This window comes from Ailuropoda melanoleuca, chromosome 15, assembly GCF_002007445.2.
Source record: "Ailuropoda melanoleuca isolate Jingjing chromosome 15, ASM200744v2, whole genome shotgun sequence".
NCBI lineage: Eukaryota > Metazoa > Chordata > Mammalia > Carnivora > Ursidae > Ailuropoda > Ailuropoda melanoleuca.
Genome location: NC_048232.1, coordinates 83030356 through 83052877, shown reverse-complemented (window position 1 = coordinate 83052877; position 22522 = coordinate 83030356). Strand labels below are relative to the sequence as shown.

The following is a 22522-nucleotide window of genomic DNA, read 5'->3' as shown; positions in this document are numbered from 1 at the left end:
AGCAGTGTGGATTTGTAGAAGTTACATCTCAAGAGTGCCCTTTCTCAGTGGTGCTTAATGAACTTTACATGTGTTCAGATGTTAAATGGTGTATGTCCCATTACTGAAGAGCCATTCGGGAACTTCATAAGCTCCAGGAGGGCGGACTGGCTTGTTCACCATTGTACTCCCGGTACACAAGGGTGTTGAAAAAAAAAATGTGTTAAAGTATGAAACCTGGGGGCACCTGGGTGGCTCAGTTGGTTAAGCAGCCAACTCTTGATTTCGGTTCAGGTCATGATCTCGAGATACTGGGATCTAGCCCCACACCGGGCTCCCCGCTCAGCAAGGATTATGCTTGAGGACTCTCACTCCCTCTCCCCCTTCACCCCTTTTAGAAAAAAAAAAAGCATGACCTCTAGACCAGAAACAAAATATCTTGTAAATACCTATTTCCTCCAGGTTATCACTAAAGAAATGCTTTCTAAATGTGAAGTATAATTTAACCCCCCCTTTTTTTTTCTTTAAAGATTTTATTTCTTTGTCAGAGAGCAAGTGCACAAGCAGAGGCAGAGGGAGGGGGAGAAGCAGACTCCTTGCTGAGCAGGGAGCCCAACGTGGGACTTGATCCCAGGACTCTGGGATCATGACCTGAGCCAAAGGCAGATGCCCAACAGACTGAGCCACCCAGGCATCCCTGATTTAACCCCTTTCTTGAAAGAAATGAGTAACTTCTTTAAGAACTATGGAATGAATCCCTTTGAGATCTGTTCTTTATGTTTGCATTTCTGCTTTATAGATTTAATTTTTTTTAAGATTTTAGGTTATCTCTACCCCCAACGTGGGGCTCAAACTCACAACCCTGAGATCACAAGAGTTACTTGCTCCACTGACTGAGTCAGCCAGGTGCCCCTGCTTTATATATTTTAAATACACCTGGCCTGTGCTCTACAACTGGCACTATCCTAATTACAACTTTTTAAAGTTTAAAGCTAAACTACTAGTTAAACAATTAGTGTTTAAAGCCGTGGGAGAGGTATAACATTTTCCTATGGTTTTAAACTTCTCAAGACCCTAGAGCCACAGCAATAAAAGGCTAGATCATTCGTGGATGGAAACACTCATGTCAGTCATGGTCCCCAAATTCTGTCTTGACTTCTGGTTATGTTCCAGATTAGATAAATTAGAGCTAAATTGTGTGTCCATTAGACCACACCTCTGATAAAGAACATACCTTGTAAATAATATAAACAAATCCCAGTACTTAAAAGTGCTATTATGACTAAATGTAATTTGTTCTATATGGGAATCCTAGAACAAAAAAAGGACATTAGCTAAAAACTAAGGACTTTATTTGGTAATGTATGGATATTGTTTCATTAACTGTGATGACTGTACCATACTAATGCAAGACGTTAATAAGGAACATCAAGTGTGGGGTGTATGGGAACTTTGTACTATCTTTGCAATATAAAAATATTCTAAAATTTAAATAAAAATTGCATTAAAAACTTGAAAAAAGGGGCACCTGGGTGGTTCAGTTGGTTAAATGTCTCCCTTTGCCCCAGGTCATGATCCCAGTGTTCTGGGATCGAGTCCCGCATGGGGCTCCCTGATCAGTGGGGAATCTGCTTCTCCCTCTGCCCCTCCCTCCATTTGTGCTCTCTCACTCTCACATAAATAAAGTCTTAAAAAAAAAAACCAAAAAACTTTGAAAAAATACACAAAAACTAAATGAAAATTAAAAACCACCTTAAACTCATCACCCAAGAAACCACACAGTATTTCATTATATAAATTTATCTACTTATTTTTTTACTTTCTAAGTAAACTCTATGCCAACATGGGGCGTGAACTCATGACCCAGGGACTGAGTCCTATGCTCCACCAACTGAACCAGCCAGGTGCCCCAACTTTTCCTATTTATTCTTTCTGCTGACTCATTCCCCATTCTTTGGTTTGGTTCAAGTTCAGAATGTACTCTCTTCCGTGGCAGGCAAACCAAAACAGCAGCCTCCTCAAATTTTGGCCTGCTCCCTGACTGGGCGGTGAACTCTCCCAGGCTCAGAAAGGAAGATGACATTTCCTGAGCACCTTCTTCACGTCAGACCCTTCGCTATGCAATTTCAGTCAGCTGGTCCTCACATCCATCCAGGATTCACATCACCAATCTGGAGGCACTTAACCTCTGTGCTTCCACTTAAGGACATGAGACTCTCCTGGTTATCGAACGAAATCTACCATCAGCCAGGGGAAGACAGCAGTAGTAAGTACCTGGGTGTCTGACTGCAGCTAAACAGAAGCTGATTACCCCAGTCTGCCCAGATCCCGATTTCTGGATGATTCAGATCCTGGAGTTCAGATCACTGGTTAACTGAATTCAATCTAATTTTTGAGAAGGCCTGAGTGTTTTTTTCTCAGCCAACCTGCAGCCCAATCAAATGCCCTTAATTAAAATGTTAAATGGGGAGGTGCCTGACTGGCTCAGTCATAGGAGCATGTGACTCTTCATCCTGGAGTCCTATTTGAGCCCCACGTTGGGTGTAGAGATTACTTAAAAAATTTTTTTTAATGTTTTTCATGTTAAATGGGAAAATAAGAGCAGAAAACAAAATTACACTTGATAGTATAACTTAAGTATGTTAATATAAAAACAAAAGAGACTAGAAGAGGAAAGAAGACATAATAAACCCGCCCAAATTGCCCAGGAAGAAAAACCAGCAGCCACCAATTACGAGAGATAAGAGGCCTAACAATCATCACAAGACTGTTCTCTTATTTCCTTAATTTCTGTGAGAAAATTTAAGTAAAATCCATGGTGTCCGGTATCCCCAGTGTGTCTGGTATATAACGTTAAGTCCTCAAATTACAGATACATTGATAGTAGCTACTGAAGGAAGTAGACAGAATGCCGATCAGTGCCCAAAGAGTTAATTCCTTGCAGCAGACCTAGCAGTTTCAAACATCCTCTCAAGATTCACACAAGAGGGGGGTGCCTAGATGGCTCAGTTGGCTAAGTGTCTGCCTTCGGCTCCAGTCATGATCCTGGGGTGCTGGGATCAAGCCTCATCTTGGGCTCCCTGCTCAGGGGGGGAGCCTGCTTCTTACTCTCCCTCTGCCCCACCCCCACGCTTCTGCTATCTCAAATAAATATCTTAAAAAAAAAAAATTCACACGAGAGGAATAATAAACTGTTTCTGAAAGAGTTGAGACTTTCTGTGGCTCCATGCTCTCCAAGCTTGCTTGCTACATTGAACTGCATTGAGAATTTGGTTTCAAGGATTGTCTCCTATTCTTTCCAATAGGTTGAGCTCTTTACTCCGGACTACCTTTGATTGTATATGGTTGGAGTCAACTCAGCCTCTCTTCTCTCAACATTCCCATTCCTGACAACTAGGTAGTCTGGCTTCTGATTGAGCTGAAGGGAAAAGATGAGGTGGGGCAGCTTCACTGTCTGGGCCCAAACCAGCCTGACTCTCAACAATGGGTATGGGTCTCAATTGTGTCTCCTGGGGGTTTGCTCAGTCAGTTAAGCGTCTGTCTGCCTTCAGCTCAGGTCATGAGCCCAAGGTCCTGCGACCAAGTCCACATTGGGCTCCTTGTTCCGAGGGGAGCCTGCTTCTCCCTCTGCCTGCCACTCCTCTTGGTTGTGCTGTCAAATAAATAAACACTTTAAAAAAAAAATTGTGTCTCTTGGGGCCACAGCTACCTAAGTCACTCTTCTTCCTCAAAGTGGTATTTGAAGCACTGACAAGTTTTCTCCTATTGGATCAAGTGCCCTAACATTCCTTCACTACTCCTCGTAGGACAAGGTCTCCCTTGGAGGTTGGCTCTCCAGTTAATCTCTGTTCCTCAGACTGGGTGTCCAAACGGAACGTAACACCGTGGGTGTAGAAGAGTAGGACTACAGTGGAGTTCAAGCCTAATTTACTTACATTTATCTTTGGTCACATCATTTCCATCTATTTCAGGTTAGATAAAATTTTAGTTATCTTACCAAATGCATGTATTGGTTAATTATCCTAGTTTCGTGTTATGTGCAAATCTGATAAATACACTTTCTTCATTTTCATCTATGCTGAAACAATACATGGAATTGGACAGGGCTAAAGATGGAGGTCTGTGGACTGATACCAGTGCTCCCCTTCCAGGTGGGGGACAGTTCCTAATGATCTTCTTTGGCTACGGCTGGTTCAACTACCAACCAATCTGTGTAACCAGGATTCAAGATTGTCAAATGCCCTGATGAAATCTATAGACCCAATTAGCATTTCTCTGATATATAAGCTTTACCAAAAGATGAAGTGAGCTTGAGTACAACTTGGGCTGAATAAGCCTGAGAATTTACTGTAGCTCTGACTTTCATTATATATTCTGACAAAACACAACTGGATACCAAAGGTATCCAACCATCCTGAATCAAAGTCCTGGTTATTTTGCTAGACACAGATCAAATTTACCTTCAGGAGAGAGGACCAGGACTTTGCTTACTCCCTCGTGATCAAGTGAGCAGGTGAAACAGACTAGGCTAGCTGGACAACATGCGTGAAAGAACAGACCAAACTATGAACTACAGGTTGTGTTGCTGTAAAAAAGAGAGTCCAACTCAACATAATTTTTCTTCTTTTTCTTTGTTTAAGACAGAGAGAGCAGAGAGAGGTGGGGAGGGACTGAGGGAAAGGGAGAATCTTAAGCAGGCTCCACACCCAGCACTGAGCCTGATGTGGGGCTTAATCTCACAACCCTAAGATCATGACCTGAGGCGAGATCAAGAGTCAGACACACTTAACAAATTGAGCCACCCACGCGCCCCAATGTAATTTATTTCTGCATTATAAACCTTGAGAAATGTGAAAGCACCATGCAAACAAAAAAGTGCTGTATCAATTTGAGATTAACAGGTCTTGAGGTAAAAAAAGGCATTAGAATAACATTTTCCAAGACTCGGCAATAAAGGTTAATGAAGCCAATGACTTCTTGTTTAATTCTTTCCAAGTCTACAGACATAATTCTGCTTTCACCTTCATTACACTTTCATATGGTTTCAGCAGGGGATATACCTCCTCTTCTAGGAATCTCTGCACCTGCCAAAGACGAAAGCAAATGTAAGACAAAAGAAAACGTCAAGATGTTAGTTTGATAACGCTTTTTTCAACGTCAGTTTATGTCACTGAGAAATAATTTGATAAAGCTCTTATTGAACCACTGAACTTCTATTTTTCTCAACTGCCTGTCAGAAATCTGTCCCTAGACCGAGGCAGCTCAACTCACCATGCCCACATGTGCTTCCCCACAAACCAGCCCAGCCTGTTCTTTCCGTTCCCCAACCTAAAATCATCACTGCTTCCTCCCTCCTCATTCGACCACCTGCCAAGTGACTAACTTCCTGAACGGCCCCGCAGTCTCTCCCTCATCCAGATCTCCCACCACGTTGGCTCAATGGCCTCATCAACTGCACGGCCTTCTGCAGCAGCTTCCTTGCTGGTCTCCTACCTCCAGTTTGTCTTCCAACTTGAAATCCTGTACCTACTTCTGGGCACTTGGCTATTCTAGCAACACACAAACAATTGTAGTTTCTCTCCCATGTTGGACAATGTACTTGCCAACTCCTACTTGTCCCTAAGATTCAGCTCAGATGTCAAGTCTTCCAAGAAGCCTTTCCTTAGTGCTACTCTACTCTTTTGTGATCCCAAAGGACATGCTTCCCGCAATTCCTGCAGGTACTGCTTGGTATTATAACGACCTCTTTATAAGCCTTCACCACTAAGTTCTGAGCCCCAGAATGAGCGCAGTATCTGAATACATACTGAGCACCTAGTCTGCACTCGTACGTCTTTTTGAATTACGAGTGCGGTCTCTGAAAGGCCAAGAGGGAAAATGACATTTACTGAATACCTACTATGCACCAAGTACTATGCTAGGCTTTTTAATCCATATAACCACCAGCCTGTAAGACATGTATTCTTATCCTGTCAGCCAGTAAAAGCCTGAGTCAGGAACGAACCTGACTGATCTATCTGAGGGTAAAACCCAATCTTTGTCCATTATATCACATGCTCCAGAGCAGAATTCAGAGAAATCCACAGGGGGAAATACTTAAGCCTGCTCAAAACAACCAGATCTTCACATTCTAGCCTGCTCTGAGTTCTTTCTGACTAACCCTCATTCTCAGCATACCTCCTAGAAAATAGAAACAGTGAAGATAGTATTCCAGGTTCTGCAGCCCAGCAGTGAGGGCATTTTGGGGGCATCTGGGTGGCTCAGTTGGTTAAGCATCCGACTCGATTTTGGCTCAGGGTGGTGATCTCAGGGTGGTGAGATCAAGCCCCGCACTGGGCTTCACACTGGGTGGGGAACCTGCTTAATACTCTCCCTCTCCCCCACCCCCTCACCCCACTTGTACACTCTCTCTCTCAAAAAAAATTTTAAAATTTAAAAAAAAAAGGGCATTTGGGGAGGCTTACAGCGCTATGGAAGCGTTCTCATGCTTACCTGCTGGGATGCACGACCTGTAAACGAAGAAGGATCCAGTAGATGGTCCAACTGGGAGTGAATGGGACTGAAGTAGGGATCAGCCTGGATTCGCTCTATGAGGTCATTGTCACCCCCTTCCTGCTTGACCACAGCAGCTGCCTGCTGGGAAAGCACTCTGATTTTCTCATGGCAATCCTGGGAAGACAGTGAGGTATTGTTGGTTCATTTACTAAGAGGGCATTTAGACATCTTAAGAAGTCATCCAACACCACATCCATGCTGTCTATGGCCAGTACACAAAGCCCGTCCAGGCTGAGGTGGTTCCCCTCAGTCTGACTCCACCAAGATCTTGACCCTGACCATATCCTAGGATGAAACTAAGTAAATGCCCATCTTGCTCTGGCTCCTCTAAAGCTGCATGAACCCTGTGCTCTTGTGTCCTGCCCTCTTCCTGTCATTTCCTATTGGAAATTCAGACGGAATTCCTTCACTAAAAGGTGGCCGTTTTCTACAGGTGACTAAGTGATTCACTTTAAACAAACCAAGTTCACCACAGTCACCGTCCAGAGACAAGCCTGTTCTACGGTAGAATACTGTCACTGCGCTGTGCCACTACCAAGACTGGGTGAGGACAGAAATGCTTTCATTCTCCGTAAGGGAGGAGAACAGGACTAAAGGTGCACTTTCCACTGATCCAGGAGCATGAGGGGTTAACAAACCTGGCGGTTACCCCCAGCTTTCACCATGGCCATGATGATGTTCTCCGTGGCCATGAAAGGCAGCTCTTGCCGAATGCGCCGCTCAATTACCTAGAAGAATGAATGCAGCAGGGCTAAGATGGTGCAAGGTTACAAAGTCACACACGCAGTAAGAGAGCCACTGTGACCAGTAAATGCACACAAGGACAGGAACTATTACATTTATGAAGACAGAAAGCAGAATGGATCGTTTTCATCCACACTGTATTTTTCAGTTTCCTTTCTAATACAAAGTATTATTTTGATTTAAAAAAAGGAGTATTGATTTAAATAAACTTTTAAAAGCTGCTTCATTGGAAAGATTTCTAAAACCTGAACTTTGTTAAAATTTCAGTGCCCAACCTCAAGAGCCAAGTATATAATGGAAATGAACCCATCTGCCTCAGGTACTTAAAAACCAGCAAAGGAGATCGTCTGCTCTGCCAGCCACACCAGAGCTGATGATTCATGCTCATAAAGAGTATAAGCCATTCAGAGTACTTCCTTTTCTCTTTTCTGTAAGTGTGTCTACGGATTCCAGGATTCCAGGGTTAGCTCTCTGGAGCTCATGTCACAACCTCAGGAATGAGCTCTGGTTAGGAAGAACTCCTCCTACTGGACCAGGATGCAGCTCCCCGAACATACTCACTCCAGAGCAGGAAAAGATTACATTCCCCCCCCACATGCCAACCGCCCTCCCTAATATTTTGTTTTTTTATTGAGGTCTCTTACTTTAGGGTACACCACCAATCCTTCAGAAATGTTCTGCAGCGTATTCAATATCGTATCTGCAGTGAGAAATGCCTCAGCCAAACAGATACGTCTGGAAAACAAACAGCCAATTCACTTATCTCTTTAAACAAATAGCAATTTGAGTGAAATGTAGGGTGTGTCCCAGAAGCTGCCTCACTGACCGCTCACGCCACAGTACTCCTTGGACAACTTCCTTTCATCTCATGACTTCAGCTACCCCCATATCTGATGACCCTCAAATCTATCACCCCCTGTCCAGGCCACCTGCTTACGTGCCGGATCATATACCCCACTGGAGACCTCTGCCTGATTGACCCGTAGGTACCTCAAACCCCAAACTGGACTCAGCCACTTTTCCCCTGCTTCCTGCTCACATGTCAAACTTCTCCCTGTGGCTCCTGTCTCAGTAAATGGGGCTAGCACACCAACACTGATCTTAATTCTCACTGCAGTCCACCACCAAGGCCAGCCAATTTGCCCCTGATTTTATTACTCATATCCTTCCTCTCTGATCACATGGCCACTGTGCCAGTGTGGACTTGGATTTTTTTTTTAAAGAAGCCTCCTAACTTGTTCTGACCAGATCCATGTCCCCTTACAACTGATTCTCCAAATTGTTACAGGGTGTTTTAACGGGCATATCTGATTAGGTCACAGCCTGCTGAGTATTCATTCAATGGCTGACTTCTGAATGAGTTCACACATCTTACTTCCATCAATGTCTTATTCCCTGGATTACACACAGATCCCAGGGAGCTAGCTTTAACTATATATCCTTTTCAGATCCCAGTACAATGCAAGCAAACCACAGTAACGCGAAACTGCTTTAAAAAGTATAGGATGGGAGGATGGGACGCCTGGGTGGCTCAGTCGTTAAGCGTCTGCCTTCAGCTCAGGGCGTGATCCCAGGGTCCTGGGATTGAGACCCACATCAGGCTCCCTGCTCCGCTGGGAGCCTGCTTCTTCCTCTCCCACTCCCCCTGCTTGTGTCCCCTCTCTCGCTGGCTGTCTCTCTCTGTGTCAAATGAATAAATAAAATCTTTAAAAAAAAAAAAAAAAAGTACAGGACGGGGTGCCTGGCTGGCTTAGTCGAAGGCTCTCCTTCAGCTCAGGTCATGATCTCAGGGTCCTGGGATCAAGCCCAGTGTCAGACTCCCTGCTCACCAGGAAGTCTGCTTCTGCTTCTCCCTCTCCCTCCACCACCCCCAGCCCTGCTCCTGTGCGTGCTCTCTCTCAATTAAAAAAAAAAAAATCTAAAAAAAAAAAAAAAAAGTATACATATAGGGGCACCTGGCTGCCTCAGTTGGTGGAGCATGTGACTTGATCTCAGGTTGTAAGTTCGAGCTCCACATTGGGTGTAGGGATTACTTAAAAACAAAAATCTTTTTTTGTTTCGTTTTTTGAGTGAATGAAGCCACCACAGATGTTTATTAAGCAAGGATACAGAAAAACCTCTCAGGAGTGAGAGGGGTCCTGACAGGGTTGCCCCAAAACAAAAATATTTAAGTATATACGTAAAGCAGAAAACCATGTGCATGTTGGTACCTTATTCCTAACTACACGCTACTTCTGACACATCTCATCACTAATCACCATGTAACTGTCCCAAGACACTACACCTGCCTTCAGCACAGTAACTAAACTCCTTTTCAGGGCCTACAGGGCCTTTCAAAAACTAGCTGTGATTCGTCATCCTGTCCCACCTCATCTCTTGCCACACACAGACTTCACTCCCCAGTGCTACCTGACTGCTGGTAACTCCCTAACTGTTCTTTCTCCTGCCTTTATGCCTTCATATATGCTTCCAAACTTGTCTTTTTTTTTTTTTAAAGACCTGTTATCTTTATTTATTTATACAGAGGGAGAGATCTTACAAGCTCCACACCCCGCACTGAGCCTGACACGGGACTCAATCTCACAACCCTGAGATCATGACCTGAGCTGAAATCAAGAGTCAGACCTTAACCAACTGAGCCGCCCAAGTGCCCCTATATCTTAACTTAAAGGTCCTTAAAAACGCCTGTATTTCAGGGTGCCTGCGAGGCTCAGTTGGTTAAGCATCTGCCTTCTGCTCAGGTCATGATCCCAGGGTCCTGGGATGGAGCCCTGCATTGGGCTCCTTGCTCAGTGGGGAGCCTGCTTCTCCCTCTCCCTCTACCATTCCCCCTGCTTCTGCTCTCGCTCTCTTTCAAATAAATAAATAAATAATTTTTTAAAAAGCCTACATTTCTTGAGTCTTAGAGCATCACCTCCTCTGTGAAGCCTTCCCTGACTCCTCCACCACTACTCCCCCATCTTAGCTCCCACAGAGATTATCTCGTACACATTCTGATCCTAACACCCATCACGCTGTTCTATGTTCTTGCCTTCCTGCTAGACTCCAGGCTCTGCGGGGACAAACAGAAAATGCAGATGCTCAAAACATCCTTCTGCTTCCAGGCTCCTCTTCTGGTCCTCCCCCAACTTGTTGTACGTGGCATCCCCCTTCTACTGACCGATTGGCACTATCATCCAGCGTGCGCTCAAACCACTGCACAGATGCCGTCTGCAGTGGGTCCATGAGAAGGGTCATCAGGTGACGAGCAAGGCTGCAGCACCGCTCTGAGCGCATAGGGTTCCGCTTGTATGGCATCGCGCTTGAGCCTGCCCCGTACAAGGAAAAACAAAGGCAGAGAGACTTCAGAGAACAGTGAGTGCCCGAGCATGCTGCTGGGTGAGCTACTAACACAGGCCCACAGGCCTCTCAGCATCTCTGCGGTGTTCTCATGTCTTCACAGAACACTCACCAATCTGCTGTTTCTCGAAGGGTTCCTCCATCTCCTTGAGGTTCGCCAGGAGTCGTATGTCGGTACAAATCTGGGGGGAAAGGGCTAAGCAACGTCCTGCACTGTTGGTGCACAGGACTCTGGGAGCAGGGGCTAGACTGATGAAGGAGGTGAGCACGACCTCTCCAAGAGTTCCTGGAGAATACCTCACTCAGACTCCTCCTGGCTCCTGAAGAGCGGGGATAACAAATAAGGGAGCATGGAAACACCTGTGTGAAACATTACTGATGATAGCAAGGAAACAATGCAAGATGAGCTTTAATGAGAACTCTGGAGCTAGTCTGTCTTTTAGAGCTCCTTAATTTAAGAGGTGTCACCTACAGACCCCAGATGGTGAAAATGAAGCTTGACATCTCTTGAGAGATGTAACTATAATAAAAGTCTGAGGCGAATTCCATCTGTCTGTGGTTTGCAGAACTCTCAGCCCCACCCCCACAAACTGCTACCACCACTCACCTTGTGCACGGATGCCCCCAAGCTAGCCAGCACAGACAGCACCTCAATATCCACTTTTCGTGTATAGGTTTGTCCTGTGATGATGAAAGCCCTAGAAATAAATTGAAGAGAGCCATAAGTGAAAATATTTCAGGGGCGCCTGGCTGGCTCAGTTGGCGGAGCACGCAACTCTTAATCTCAGGGTTACGTTCGAACCCCACACTGGGTGCTTAAAAATAAAAATAAAATCTGGGGGGATAAAAGTGCTTTTTCAAAACATGACTGTGTCAAACAAATGAGCAAAAACAGACCTTAAGCAAAAGCTTGGTCTCACTGGTATACTAAGTCATACTGAGCCCAGACAACCTCACTGGTAATATGCTTCTGAAACAAACTGTTTTTCTGTCCTTTTTACTAACACCCAGACCTGAGAAGGAAGTGTGGGCCTGTGGTACCCACATCTTGCCACAGCCTGATGGAAATGCCTGGAACAAGGAGCCATGCTGAAGCATGATGGCCCTTAGTGGAAATGGTCAGATTTAGATGAAACCACTAGAGGACCTCAACATGGGTGAGACTATTCAAAAGAATCTCAGAAGTAAACACTTTGCTTATTCCTTATAGACTGTAAAAAGATAGAATCTAGACTATAAAGAAAAACAACCCAGGCCAGAGATAAAAGAAAATGGGTAGAAGAACAAAAGAAGAAAAAGGGTCAAATCAAGAGGTACCCTGAACACAGGCCTTCCATCACTTAATAGGGAAGTCAACACTTTTCCCATTTACCTACCTCTTAAATCCTGCCTTTTCTGTCACCATCCTGTCAAGCTGCTCTACCTTGGAAGAAAAAGACATCCCTGTAGAAATCTAGGTGTGGCCAGTATGAGGACATCTCCACATCCTGCCCAGGGTTCAACCTCCTTCCAGTCCAGAGACTCCACTCATCCCAAGATCAATCTCTCCTCCCATCCTGGAGGTCAGCTCTGTCTCTGGTGCTCTCACCACTGAGTTTCTGTGTCCCCATTTGCTCTCGGAATACCTTCTGGTCATCTCCTTCGAAGAGCTGCAGGAAGCTGGCCTGAGTGCCAGTGGTGCCCTTCACTCCCCGGAAGCGCAGGTCATCTCGGACACGCTTCAAGTTCTGCAGATCCATGCAAAGATCCTGAATCCAAAGGCAGCAACGTTTCCCAACTGTGGTCAGCTGAGCAGGCCTGAAAATGACCCAAAAAGGACACAGAGAAGTCTCGAACCAAGGACTTACTTCATAAAAGCTTTACTGCTTCTTCAAACAATCACTGCTTACCCCTGGAAAGGGTTAAGAATTAAAGTAAGAGAGAAACGGGTGTAGACAAAACCAGAGCTAAGAAGTTTGAGCATATAATGGTTAAGGAAATTCAATGTCATTTATAAATATTCAGTGATTATAAAACTAAAGGTCTCCTAACATAGTTCTTTGTGTATCATCAAGAGGCAATATGAGGGCAGGGACAATGTCTGTTTTGTTTGTCCCCAGACTTTGGCAAGTCAAATACACTCATGTAACAAACATTTGTCAAGTATCCAATGTGTTCTTGGTTTTGAAAAAAGAGCAAATAAAATAGACAAGGTTTCTGTCCAATGGAACTCACATCGTACTGTAAACAAGTAAACAAAGTAACTATTGATTTTTTTTGTCAGAAATATGAAAACATAAAATGATGAAGACACTGGAGAATGCTACTCCAGACTGTCAATAAAGGAAGACTTCTCTGAGGAGACAAGATCTGATGAGAGGGTAGCCATGCTGTGGAGAACAACCCCAACACACATATAACCAAAGGACTGTAACGTAGTAGCTGGTGGCTTTGCTCCGTAAGTCTACGTCTACCTACTGCAGGTCCGTTTCTGAACATAAAATATCATTATGAATACAGTGCGATGACGCTGGAGTTCTTTTTTTTTTTTTTTTAAGATTTTATTTATTCGACAGAGAGAGAGACAGCCAGTGAGAGAGGGAACACAAGCAGGGGGAGTGGGAGAGGAAGGAGCAGGCTCATAGCAGAGGAGCCTGATGTGGGGCTCGATCCCATAACGCTGGGATCACGCCCTGAGCCGAAGGCAGACGCTTAACAGCTGTGCCACCCAGGCGCCCCTGGAGTTCTGATAGATGACCTAGCTCATCCCAGATGCATTTTCTCTCCTATCAGGCGAATGACACGAACAGCTGGCAACAAGAAGGCACACCGCGAGCCATGATATGTCCCCCAATTAATCTCACGGTAGTTTTCTAGCTAATAGATTACTGGTCCAAGTGAAGAAATAAATGGATGGCTTTGTGTGGATCTGTTTACGGCAGCATTGTACGTAACAGCCACAAAGTGGAAACAACCCAAATGTCTATAAAGTGAAGAACGGACAAACAAAATCTGGTCTAGCTACCATTTTGGCTATGAAAGGAAATGAAGCGCTCTACATGCTACAGTAGGACCACTGAAAACATTATACTAAGTGACTAAAGCCAGTCATAACAAGATGAATACTGTAGGACTCTACTTAAATAAAATGTCCAGAAGAGGCAAATCCATAGACAGAAAACAGACCATGATTGCCAGGGGACAGGTAAGGGGGGAGTGGGATGACTGCTAAATGGGTATGGGTTTTTTTGAGGGGTGATGGAAATATTCTGAAATTATATACAGGTGACTGTGTAAGTCTGTAAGTATACTAAAATCCACTAATTAGGGGCACCTGGGGGGCTCAGTCAGTTGGGCATCCGACTCTTGATTTCGGCTCAGGTGATCTCAGGGTCATGGGATTGAGCTCCACATCAGGCTCTGTGCTCAGTAGGGAGTCCGCCTGACATTCTCTCTAGCTTTCCCTCTGCACCTGCCCCAGCTCATGCTCTCTAAAATAAAGAAATCTTAAAAAAAAAAAAAAAACAAAAACCATAAGCCACCACTAACTGCAGACTTAAAAAAGGGTTAATTTTATGGTATGTGAATTATATCTCAATAAAGTTGCTTCCCCTCTCCCCTTTCAAAAAGATTTGAGAGAGAGAGAAGGAAAAGAGAGGGCAGGGGGAGAGGGAGAGAGGGAATCCTGAAGCAGACTTCCCATAGAACAGGGAGCCTGATGCAGGGCTCAATTCCAGGACCCTGAGATCATGACCTAAGCCGAAATCAAGTCGGCTACTTAACTAACTGAGCCATCCATACACCCCCCCCTTTTTTTTTTGAAAGTAGGCTCCACATTCAACACAGGGCTTGAACTCACAACCCTGAGATCGAGAGTCTCATGCTCTCCTGAGAGAGCCAGCCAGGTGCCCAGGAACTGACCTATACCGAGGAGATACCTATGCATCAATACCAGCAGTGCCTACTGCTGCTAACTGGGGCCGCGGATACCCTCGTCACACTGCACCCAGAGGAATACTGGGATGCACGCATTCTCTGGGCACTCCCCAGTGCTCACAGGAGAGGAAGAGGAGCTGCAACTCAGGTAATGCTAGGGAACCAGAGGAAGGCATTTGTCATGGTCAACCCCTGCATACTGCACACGGACTCCTCATGAACAATCTCTTCAGGCTTCTGCTACCAGTAAATGCAGGCCCTAACTTTGAAGAAGATTAAACTCAACAGCCTTTCCTAAATTATAGGAGATAATGCCCTTGCTGCCATAGTAATACCCCCATCAAAATGTAAGGCAGATGCTAACACACCACTACTAAAATATCATCATTAGAAATTTGCTACTATGGGGCGCCTGGGTGGCACAGCGGTTAGGCATCTGCCTTTGGCTCGGGACGTGATCCCAGCGTTATGGGATCGAGCCCCGCATCAGGCTCCTCCGCTGTGAGCCTGCTTCTTCCTCTCCCACTCCCCCTGCTTGTGTTCCCTCTCTTGCTGGCTGTCTCTATCTCCGTCAAATAAATGAATGAAATCTTTAAAAAAAAAAAAAAAAAAGATGTGCTACTAGCATTCCAAAAATGACATTCTCTGTTTTTGAAAAGGATTTTGATAATCATAAAATACTTGTGCATTTTAAAAATCAAAAATATAAAATATAGGGAAAAATTTAATTATCCTATTATCCTTAAACCAGAGAAATCGGTATTTACATCTTGGTGTAATTTTTTCCAATCTTCGTACAATTTATATGTTGTCTTTATCCCATAACATTAACCTGAGCATATTTCCATATTAATCTTATGAGCATGATTTTAATGGCCGCGTATTATTCCAGCCTATGAATATACTATATGCTATACCTTAATTATTCTCTTATTGTGGACGTTTAGATTGTTTCCAATGTTTACTATCAAAACCAATATTTTAATAAAGATCTTTGTACATAAGGCTTTTTGCATAATTTAGATTACTTCCTTGGGCTAGAGTTTTAAAAATGAAATTACTGAATCAAGGAGAATGAATACTTTCTAAGGCTCTTGATCCATATTTCCCAATGTTCCCCAAATGAACTCTTACGAGTCTCTAGCTTTTTAGGTAGGGACAAGGTTCATTCCTCATAAGCATCCCAAGTTTATCTGCTTAAACTATGTTTTGAGATTCTTCACCTCCAGGCTTCCACAGAGAAGGGAAACGGAAGAAAGAAATGAAAGCCAACTGCACACAAACTAGCCCAAGTCCCAAGAAGTAATCATATCACTTACTGGAAATGTGTGAAACCTAAGGTGGGAAGATCGGCTCGTTCCTTAGCAAAGTCAGCAAGCCGAGAGATCACCCTAGCAAGCTGGAAGAAAGACCACGTAGTGAAGAATGAGTTCAGGATGAGCTTGTTACATAATCAGGAACTAAACTTTTAGACAATTTAATATAAAATTAGAGCTCCCGCCTAAGGAAGGCAGAGGCATATCTTTCCATCTTTGCATTGCAAAGTGCCTTGATGAGTTCAGGGCAACCAAAGTTTGAAAACTGAGTTGACTACCTAAAGAGTCATGAACTTTTTCTGCACAATTTTAAGACCACTTACGTGCGCATGCAGATAAAAACAGGACAAAATCACAAATCTGACCAACATATTCCAACAACAAGCTGCTGGTTAACTTCCTTCATTTAAAAGGCTATGTTTTAAAAAGAATTTGCTTAGAGCGATTTAATCCAAAAACAGAGAATTAGTTCTACAGATCAGATATAGAATCATTCATCTGAATAGAAGACAATCCATTTATATTCACATTGCACTGATTTATTCGAAAGTGGTGCCCATCTCCTATCATGGGGAGCCCAAGGCTGATAGGAAACTGTTGCCAACTCCTTACCTTTGGCAAAAGCAGGTCAAATGCATTTCTAAGAATAATCAGGTCCTGCAAAGGAAAATGCAGTGGTCTCACATTAAACAGCTTTGCCCAAACAATAATATTACATAACACTTCTTGGCCATCATAACTGGGCTTCTCAGCTACCACCTTTCTCACTATTAGCAACCCTCCGTGCAAGCCAGAAGATCCTAACAGAAGTGGTTCTTTTCAGAATACTGTTTTAAAAGCACATCAACCTGGAGAGGAGTACTTCTGGGATGTCCAAGGAACAAAACCCTTATACCTCCAAAGGCCAATGCATATGGTAACTAAAACAAGTGGAGAACAGTCACGGAGCAAATTCCCATCCTGAATACTGTGAAGATGTCCAGGTCAACAAGCTCTAGATGTTCCCAAAGAGGAGTGCCCGAGTCTCTGAGAAGCTTCCAGGGGGAACATTCCATTAGTTTCCCCTCCTTTGTTCATGTCTATCGTGGCTAACAAAAAAAATGACATGAACCAGAATATCAAGGTTTAGGAAATTTGAAGCTGTTCTTGAGGGAAATAGGAGATGTAGTTCAGGCAACTCGCATGAGATAGTAATTGATGAGTCCAACCACACACTGTTAAAAAAAAAAAAAGTATGTTCCAAGTGAGGGGATTGTCATTCTTCCATTATCTGAGTCACCAATTACACACAGATGCCTTTAATTATGTACCACTTGAGACTGTAAGTATTTGGGGCAACTTAAAAATCAGTGGCTTCTTTCTGAATTGGAAGTGTATCTGGAATGGAATTTCTGGTCCCAAGGGCACAGTGTGATTAAGAGCACGGGTTTGGGGCCATTCTCCCTGGGCTTGGATCCTTTCTAGCTGTGTCACGTTAAGCAAGTTCTTCCACCTCTCTTTAAGTGTCCTCACCCGTAGAGACGGGGATTATAAAGCCAGATCCGAAAGACTACATATTCTGATTCTACTTATAGGACATTACGAGAAAAGGCAAAACTACAGAGAAAGAAAGCAGGTCGATGGTTGTCTGGGCTGGAAAGCAGGAGTGGGGACTGACTGCAAACAGGCACGAGAACTTTTCAGAGTGAGGGATGTGCCATAAAACCAGAGCGTAGCGAAGGTTGAACAGTATCAATTTACTAAAACTCACTGAACTGCACATTAAAGATGGGGAAATTCATGGTATGTAAACTACACCTCAAGAAGCTGTTGAAAAATGGAGATAAAAGCACCTCTCTTATGGTTGTTGTGAAGAATAAATGAAGTAAAACATACAAAGCACTCAGAATACTGCCAAGCACCTAGTAAACTCCTGGGAAAATGCGATACTACTTTTTCATGTTTGACGGTAAGCCGGTCTGCTGATTAAGGGTTTTGTGTAAGAATCATAATGCAATCCCTTCTTTTTTTTTCAGAAGTTACAGCAAAGAGTTATAAAGGACTTTGGAAAGAAAATCCCTCTGGACAATTACCTTGCCCCTAAAACACTAAGACCTAGACTTATGTCCAGCCAACCAAGACATAAACTGTATCTGCCGGTTTTATATTACGGAGGTCATTAGGGGCTTATGGTTTAGATTAGAAGGATAACAAAAGCAGAAAATTCCTGAGTTTAAGATACCCCTAAAACTAAAGATCTACGGAGTTACTCCCTAAAATTAGACAAAATCAAATAAAATTTATAAACCCATTATGAAGACGGAGTCCTAAGAGGAAACAGAACACAGGCTCTTACTGTATTGTCTCCAACATAGCAGGAGGTGGCGCCAAGATGAATTATGGCAGCAGCTTTCGGGCAGCAGTGGCCAAACGTGTGCACGTGAGCCATCACATCATGTCGCAACTGCTTCTCCTCCTCAGCTGCCATCTTGAAGTCGATGTTGTCCAGGTTTGATTTCATCTCCTGGATTTGTTCATCTGTGATAGGCAAACCCAACGTCTGCAGAACAGGCAAAACAAAATAAAATAACAACGATTTGAAGTGACACCAAGAAAAAAACTGGTTCATACTAGCATTTATGCCCCACCTCCCAGTTCTTAAATTAAAATTTGGGGCAGGGCTCTGGGTGGCTCAGTCGGATGAGCCACCCCAGCTCTTGCTTTCAGCTCAGATCATGACCTCAGGGTCTTGGGACTGAGCCCTGCAACAGGCTCCCTGCTCAGTGGGGCAGTCTGCTTGTCTCCCTTCTTTCTCCCTTTGACTCCTACCGCCCTGGTTCGCAAGTGCTCACTCTAAAATAAATCAATAATTCTTTAGAAAAAAAATACAAATAAAATTGGGGGCAATTAAAAGTACATGGGGAAGAAGGCATGTTTTCTTTTTTAAGATTTTATTTATTTATGGGGTGTCTGGGAGGCTCAGTCAGTTAAGCGACTGCCTTCAGCTTAGGTCATGATCCCGGAGTCCTGGGGTCAAGCCCCCATCGGGCTCCCTGTTCAGCAGGGGAGTCTGGTTCTCCCCCTCCCCCAGCTCATGCTCTCTCCCTCTCTCTCCTTCAAATAAATGAAATCTTAAAAAAAAAAAAAAAAGATTTTATTTATTTATTTTTGGGGGACACACATGCGCACGGGGAGGGACAGAGGGAGAAAGAATCCCAAGGGGACTGCACAGAGTGTGAAGCACCACACAGGGCTCGATCCCACTACCCTGAGATCACCACCAGAGCCAAAACCACGAGTCAGTTGCTCAACCGACTAAGCCACCCAGATGCCCTGGAGGGCATGATTTTCTTTTTTCTAATTTTTTATCCATTTTTTTTAATAATAATTTTTTATTACGTTATGTTAGTCACCATACAGTACATCCTAAGTTTCTGATGTAAAGTTCCATGATTCATTACTTGTGTATAACACCCAGTGCTCCATGCAATATGTGCCCTCCTTACTACCCATCACCAGCCTATCCCAATCCCCCACCCTCTCCCCTCTAAAGCCCTCAGTTTGTTTCCCACAGTCCATAGTCTCTCATGGTTCATTCCCCCTTCTTTTTACCCCCCTTCCTTCTTCCCTTTCTTCTCCTACCAATCTTCCTACTTCTTATGTTCCATAAATGAGTGAAACCATATGATAATTGTCTTTCTCTGCTTGACTTATTTCGCTTAGCATTATCTCCTCCAGTCCCGTCCACGTTGCTGCAAATGTTGTGAAATCGTTCTTTTTGATGGCTGAGTAATATTCCAACTAATTTTTTTAATCTATTTATTTTTGAGAGAGAGAGCGAGAGAGCGCACTGGAGCGAGTGCAAGTGGCGGGAGGGGCAGAGGGAGAAGCAGACTCCCAGGTGAGCTGGGACCCTGGGATCCCGACCTGAGCCAAAGGTAGACACTTAACCACAGACACTTAACCCACTGAGCCACCCAGGCACCCAAAGGCATGATTTTCTTAATGAATAATGTTAATTACATTCTAAGTAAACGCCAAAATATACAATATAATTCTGATCTTTGTTCCCTCTGCCCTTGTAACTCTGCCTGGTTCACACGTTCTGGTCTCTGGACTCAAATGTCATCTCCTCAAAGAGGTCTTTCCCAACTCCAATATGAAACATCCTTCTTATATACCATTCACCTATCCCTTTAACCTAATTTACAACACTTATCACCACATGACATTTTTACAAATGCATTAGCCTGTCCCTCCCCCTAGAATGTATACTTCGTAAGAGGAGAGTTTGTTTTATTATGTTGCTTACCCCTTAGTGCTTGGCCTGTAAGTGCCCAAAGTGCGGGATCCAGGCCAAAACTTTACATTTGACCCAGATGGATTTACTTAGAGAAATGAAAATTAAGAACATTGTTAGTGGTTTTGCCAACAAATTATATACAGCAAATTCAGTAAAACTGAAAACGACTGCAGGATTTTATTGAGAAAATAAACATATAAACATCTCACATTCATCCATCACTGGAAAAATCGGGCTGGCAAAAAACAGCTTGCAGCCCACAGGCAACTCAGAACCCTGGATTCAAGTGCAGAATATACAGATTGGTGAAATTCATTCAAACTCACTTGAAACTCCCAAGCCTTGGCCGGGGAGAATCTTGCATCTTAGGCCTATCTTGTTCAAGATGGCAGTTACTTGCCAGATGTGGCTATTTACATTTAAACTGATTGAAATGAAAAAGTAAAAATTCAGTTCCTCAGTCACACTACCCAAATTTCAAGAGCTCAGGAGCCACGCGGGCAAAGCTGCCTCGGACTGGTAAGACAGGAGAGAGGTTATCTTCAGGGCTCCTCTCAAAGCAAAGCAGCAGGGGGCAGTGTGGCCAAAGTGCTTCCTATCCCCCAGGCAATGCATCTTGTTAAAGTTTCTCCCCCACTCCTGCTTTTCTGCATTCTGCATCTCTTATTCAATTTTTTTTTCCTTAACTACTAAATTATTGTGCAGTTTATGCTAATTTTGACACCTTAACAGAAAATCCAAACACAGGAGATCATACCAAAACTGTGTGCATTTCAGGCAGTGTGCCGACTGGGCAGAGGAAAGAATGCATATTCATAGGACTCTACATTGCAATTCCAACTAAAAGACATTTACTAGCTATGGTGATCCTGCAAAGTCTTTGAATGCCACTACCCTCAACTACATAATGGAGTAGCATATGAAAGAGAAAAGAATACAGGCCAGTACATAATAAATCACACCACCCTATTAATGTCCTCTTCTACCCATTCCTGTTATCTGAGCCAGTATTCTATGAAGTCTTTTCGTGCCTCCGTTCCGTCATCTGTCAAACATCTGTAAAATAGTTCTTACCATACAGAGCTATTTTGAGGGTTAATGAGCCATTAATATGCAAGGCCTTAAGACAGTGCCTGGCACATAGTAGGCATGATAAAAGTGTCTACTATGATTATGTCGCTTAATTATCTTGAGGACAGTGATGGGGAGGGGGAAAATCTAGGGAAGAGTTTCCTGTTTGGGGAGTTTCGCTGTACCTGGGCCCCAGGCAGTGCTAAAATTGTTTCCAAGTTTCCTCATGCCGTTTGAGAGGACACTGCCATCTTGCCTGTTGTGGCATTTTCCTCTGAAACTTTATAGCTCTCTGGATCACCTTCAGTTTCCTTCAATTCCTCTGGGAAGGCCCCTCTGGAGCTACTTCTCAAAGCGTTGAGCTAAATAGCTATATGCAGCTCTTATAAGAGACACCAGAAATCCCACTCAATAACCCCCTACCCTGATTCTCCCTCCTTAGAAAAGCAAAACACAGCCGACTGGAGCGGAAACAATGGCGAGGAAACATGAATTTTGTAGTGACACTCCTGTCACTAACTACATTAAGGCACTGTGGAAGACGAAGAGGCTGAGTGCTCAGGCTCTGCATTGAACCCAGGTTCACACCCCGGTTCCGCGACTAATGGTTAGGAGCAAATGACGCGCTTGGGTATCACTGAGGCTTGATTTCTTCCATATAATGTGGGTAAAGCACCACCTAGTTTGCAGAGTTTATGGGTTAAATGGGAAAAGATGTGTAAAGAAATTAAGAGTCGCACAATAACACGTAACGAGCGCTCAGTGTCCATGGTCAACAGAGAATTCCTGCAGGAATGGCTAAGATAAATCCTTAAAACCAGAGCGTGCATTTCTCGCCGCCTCCTCCGCGTGTCTAACCCTCCATGAGTCAAAACAAGGGAGGCAACAGGTGTCGGCTCCCGGGCCTTCTGCCCTGACCTTCCTGGGGCCATAGCTCCTTAGGAAAGGGATACTCGGCCAAAAATAGCGGGGCAGCTCCCCCCGGGGGCCAGGCCTAGACTCCGCGCCGAGCCCCGCACGCGCTGGGGCGGGCCCGCCTCTCCCCGCCCGGCCCCTTACCGCGGCCCGTTACCTGCTCGGCCTCCGCCAGCCACAGCCAGAGCTGCCGCCAGGTCCGGAATTTGTACCTGTCGCTAAACACGAAGCACATCTCTGGGCTGGCGTAGCGGGAGGCAAGCGGCGTGCGGTAGCTGTCGTGCCCGCAGGCCGCCTGCTGCCCGCCGCGGTCACCTCTCTCCGCCATCCCGAACACGATACCCTGCTAGGGGAAGAAGGGCCAGCGAGGGCGGGAGCGGAAGTCCGGAGGCGGGACTTCCTCCAT

At 44.4% G+C, this 22522-nt stretch overlaps 1 protein-coding gene across 2 annotated transcripts; it reads right to left on the bottom strand.

Annotated features, from left to right (window-relative positions):
* Positions 1-4772: 4772 nt before the first annotated feature.
* ADSL (adenylosuccinate lyase) lies at positions 4773-22496 on the bottom strand. Of its 2 annotated transcripts, none has more exons than XM_011218863.3 (13): positions 22274-22496; positions 18184-18387; positions 16461-16505; positions 15852-15931; positions 12243-12414; positions 11994-12040; positions 11225-11315; positions 10730-10799; positions 10439-10586; positions 7923-8013; positions 7173-7262; positions 6472-6648; positions 4773-5063 (listed from the first exon to the last, which is right to left on the bottom strand). In XM_011218863.3, exons 1-13 carry the CDS (start codon positions 22442-22444, stop codon positions 4977-4979), a joined length of 1473 nt encoding a protein of 490 aa, XP_011217165.1. In that variant the 5' UTR covers positions 22445-22496; the 3' UTR covers positions 4773-4976. The 2 variants fall into 2 exon arrangements, with proteins under 2 accessions (XP_011217165.1, XP_034500219.1); XM_034644328.1 differs by lacking the exon at positions 22274-22496 and adding an exon at positions 20140-20281.
* Positions 22497-22522: the final 26 nt, after the last annotated feature.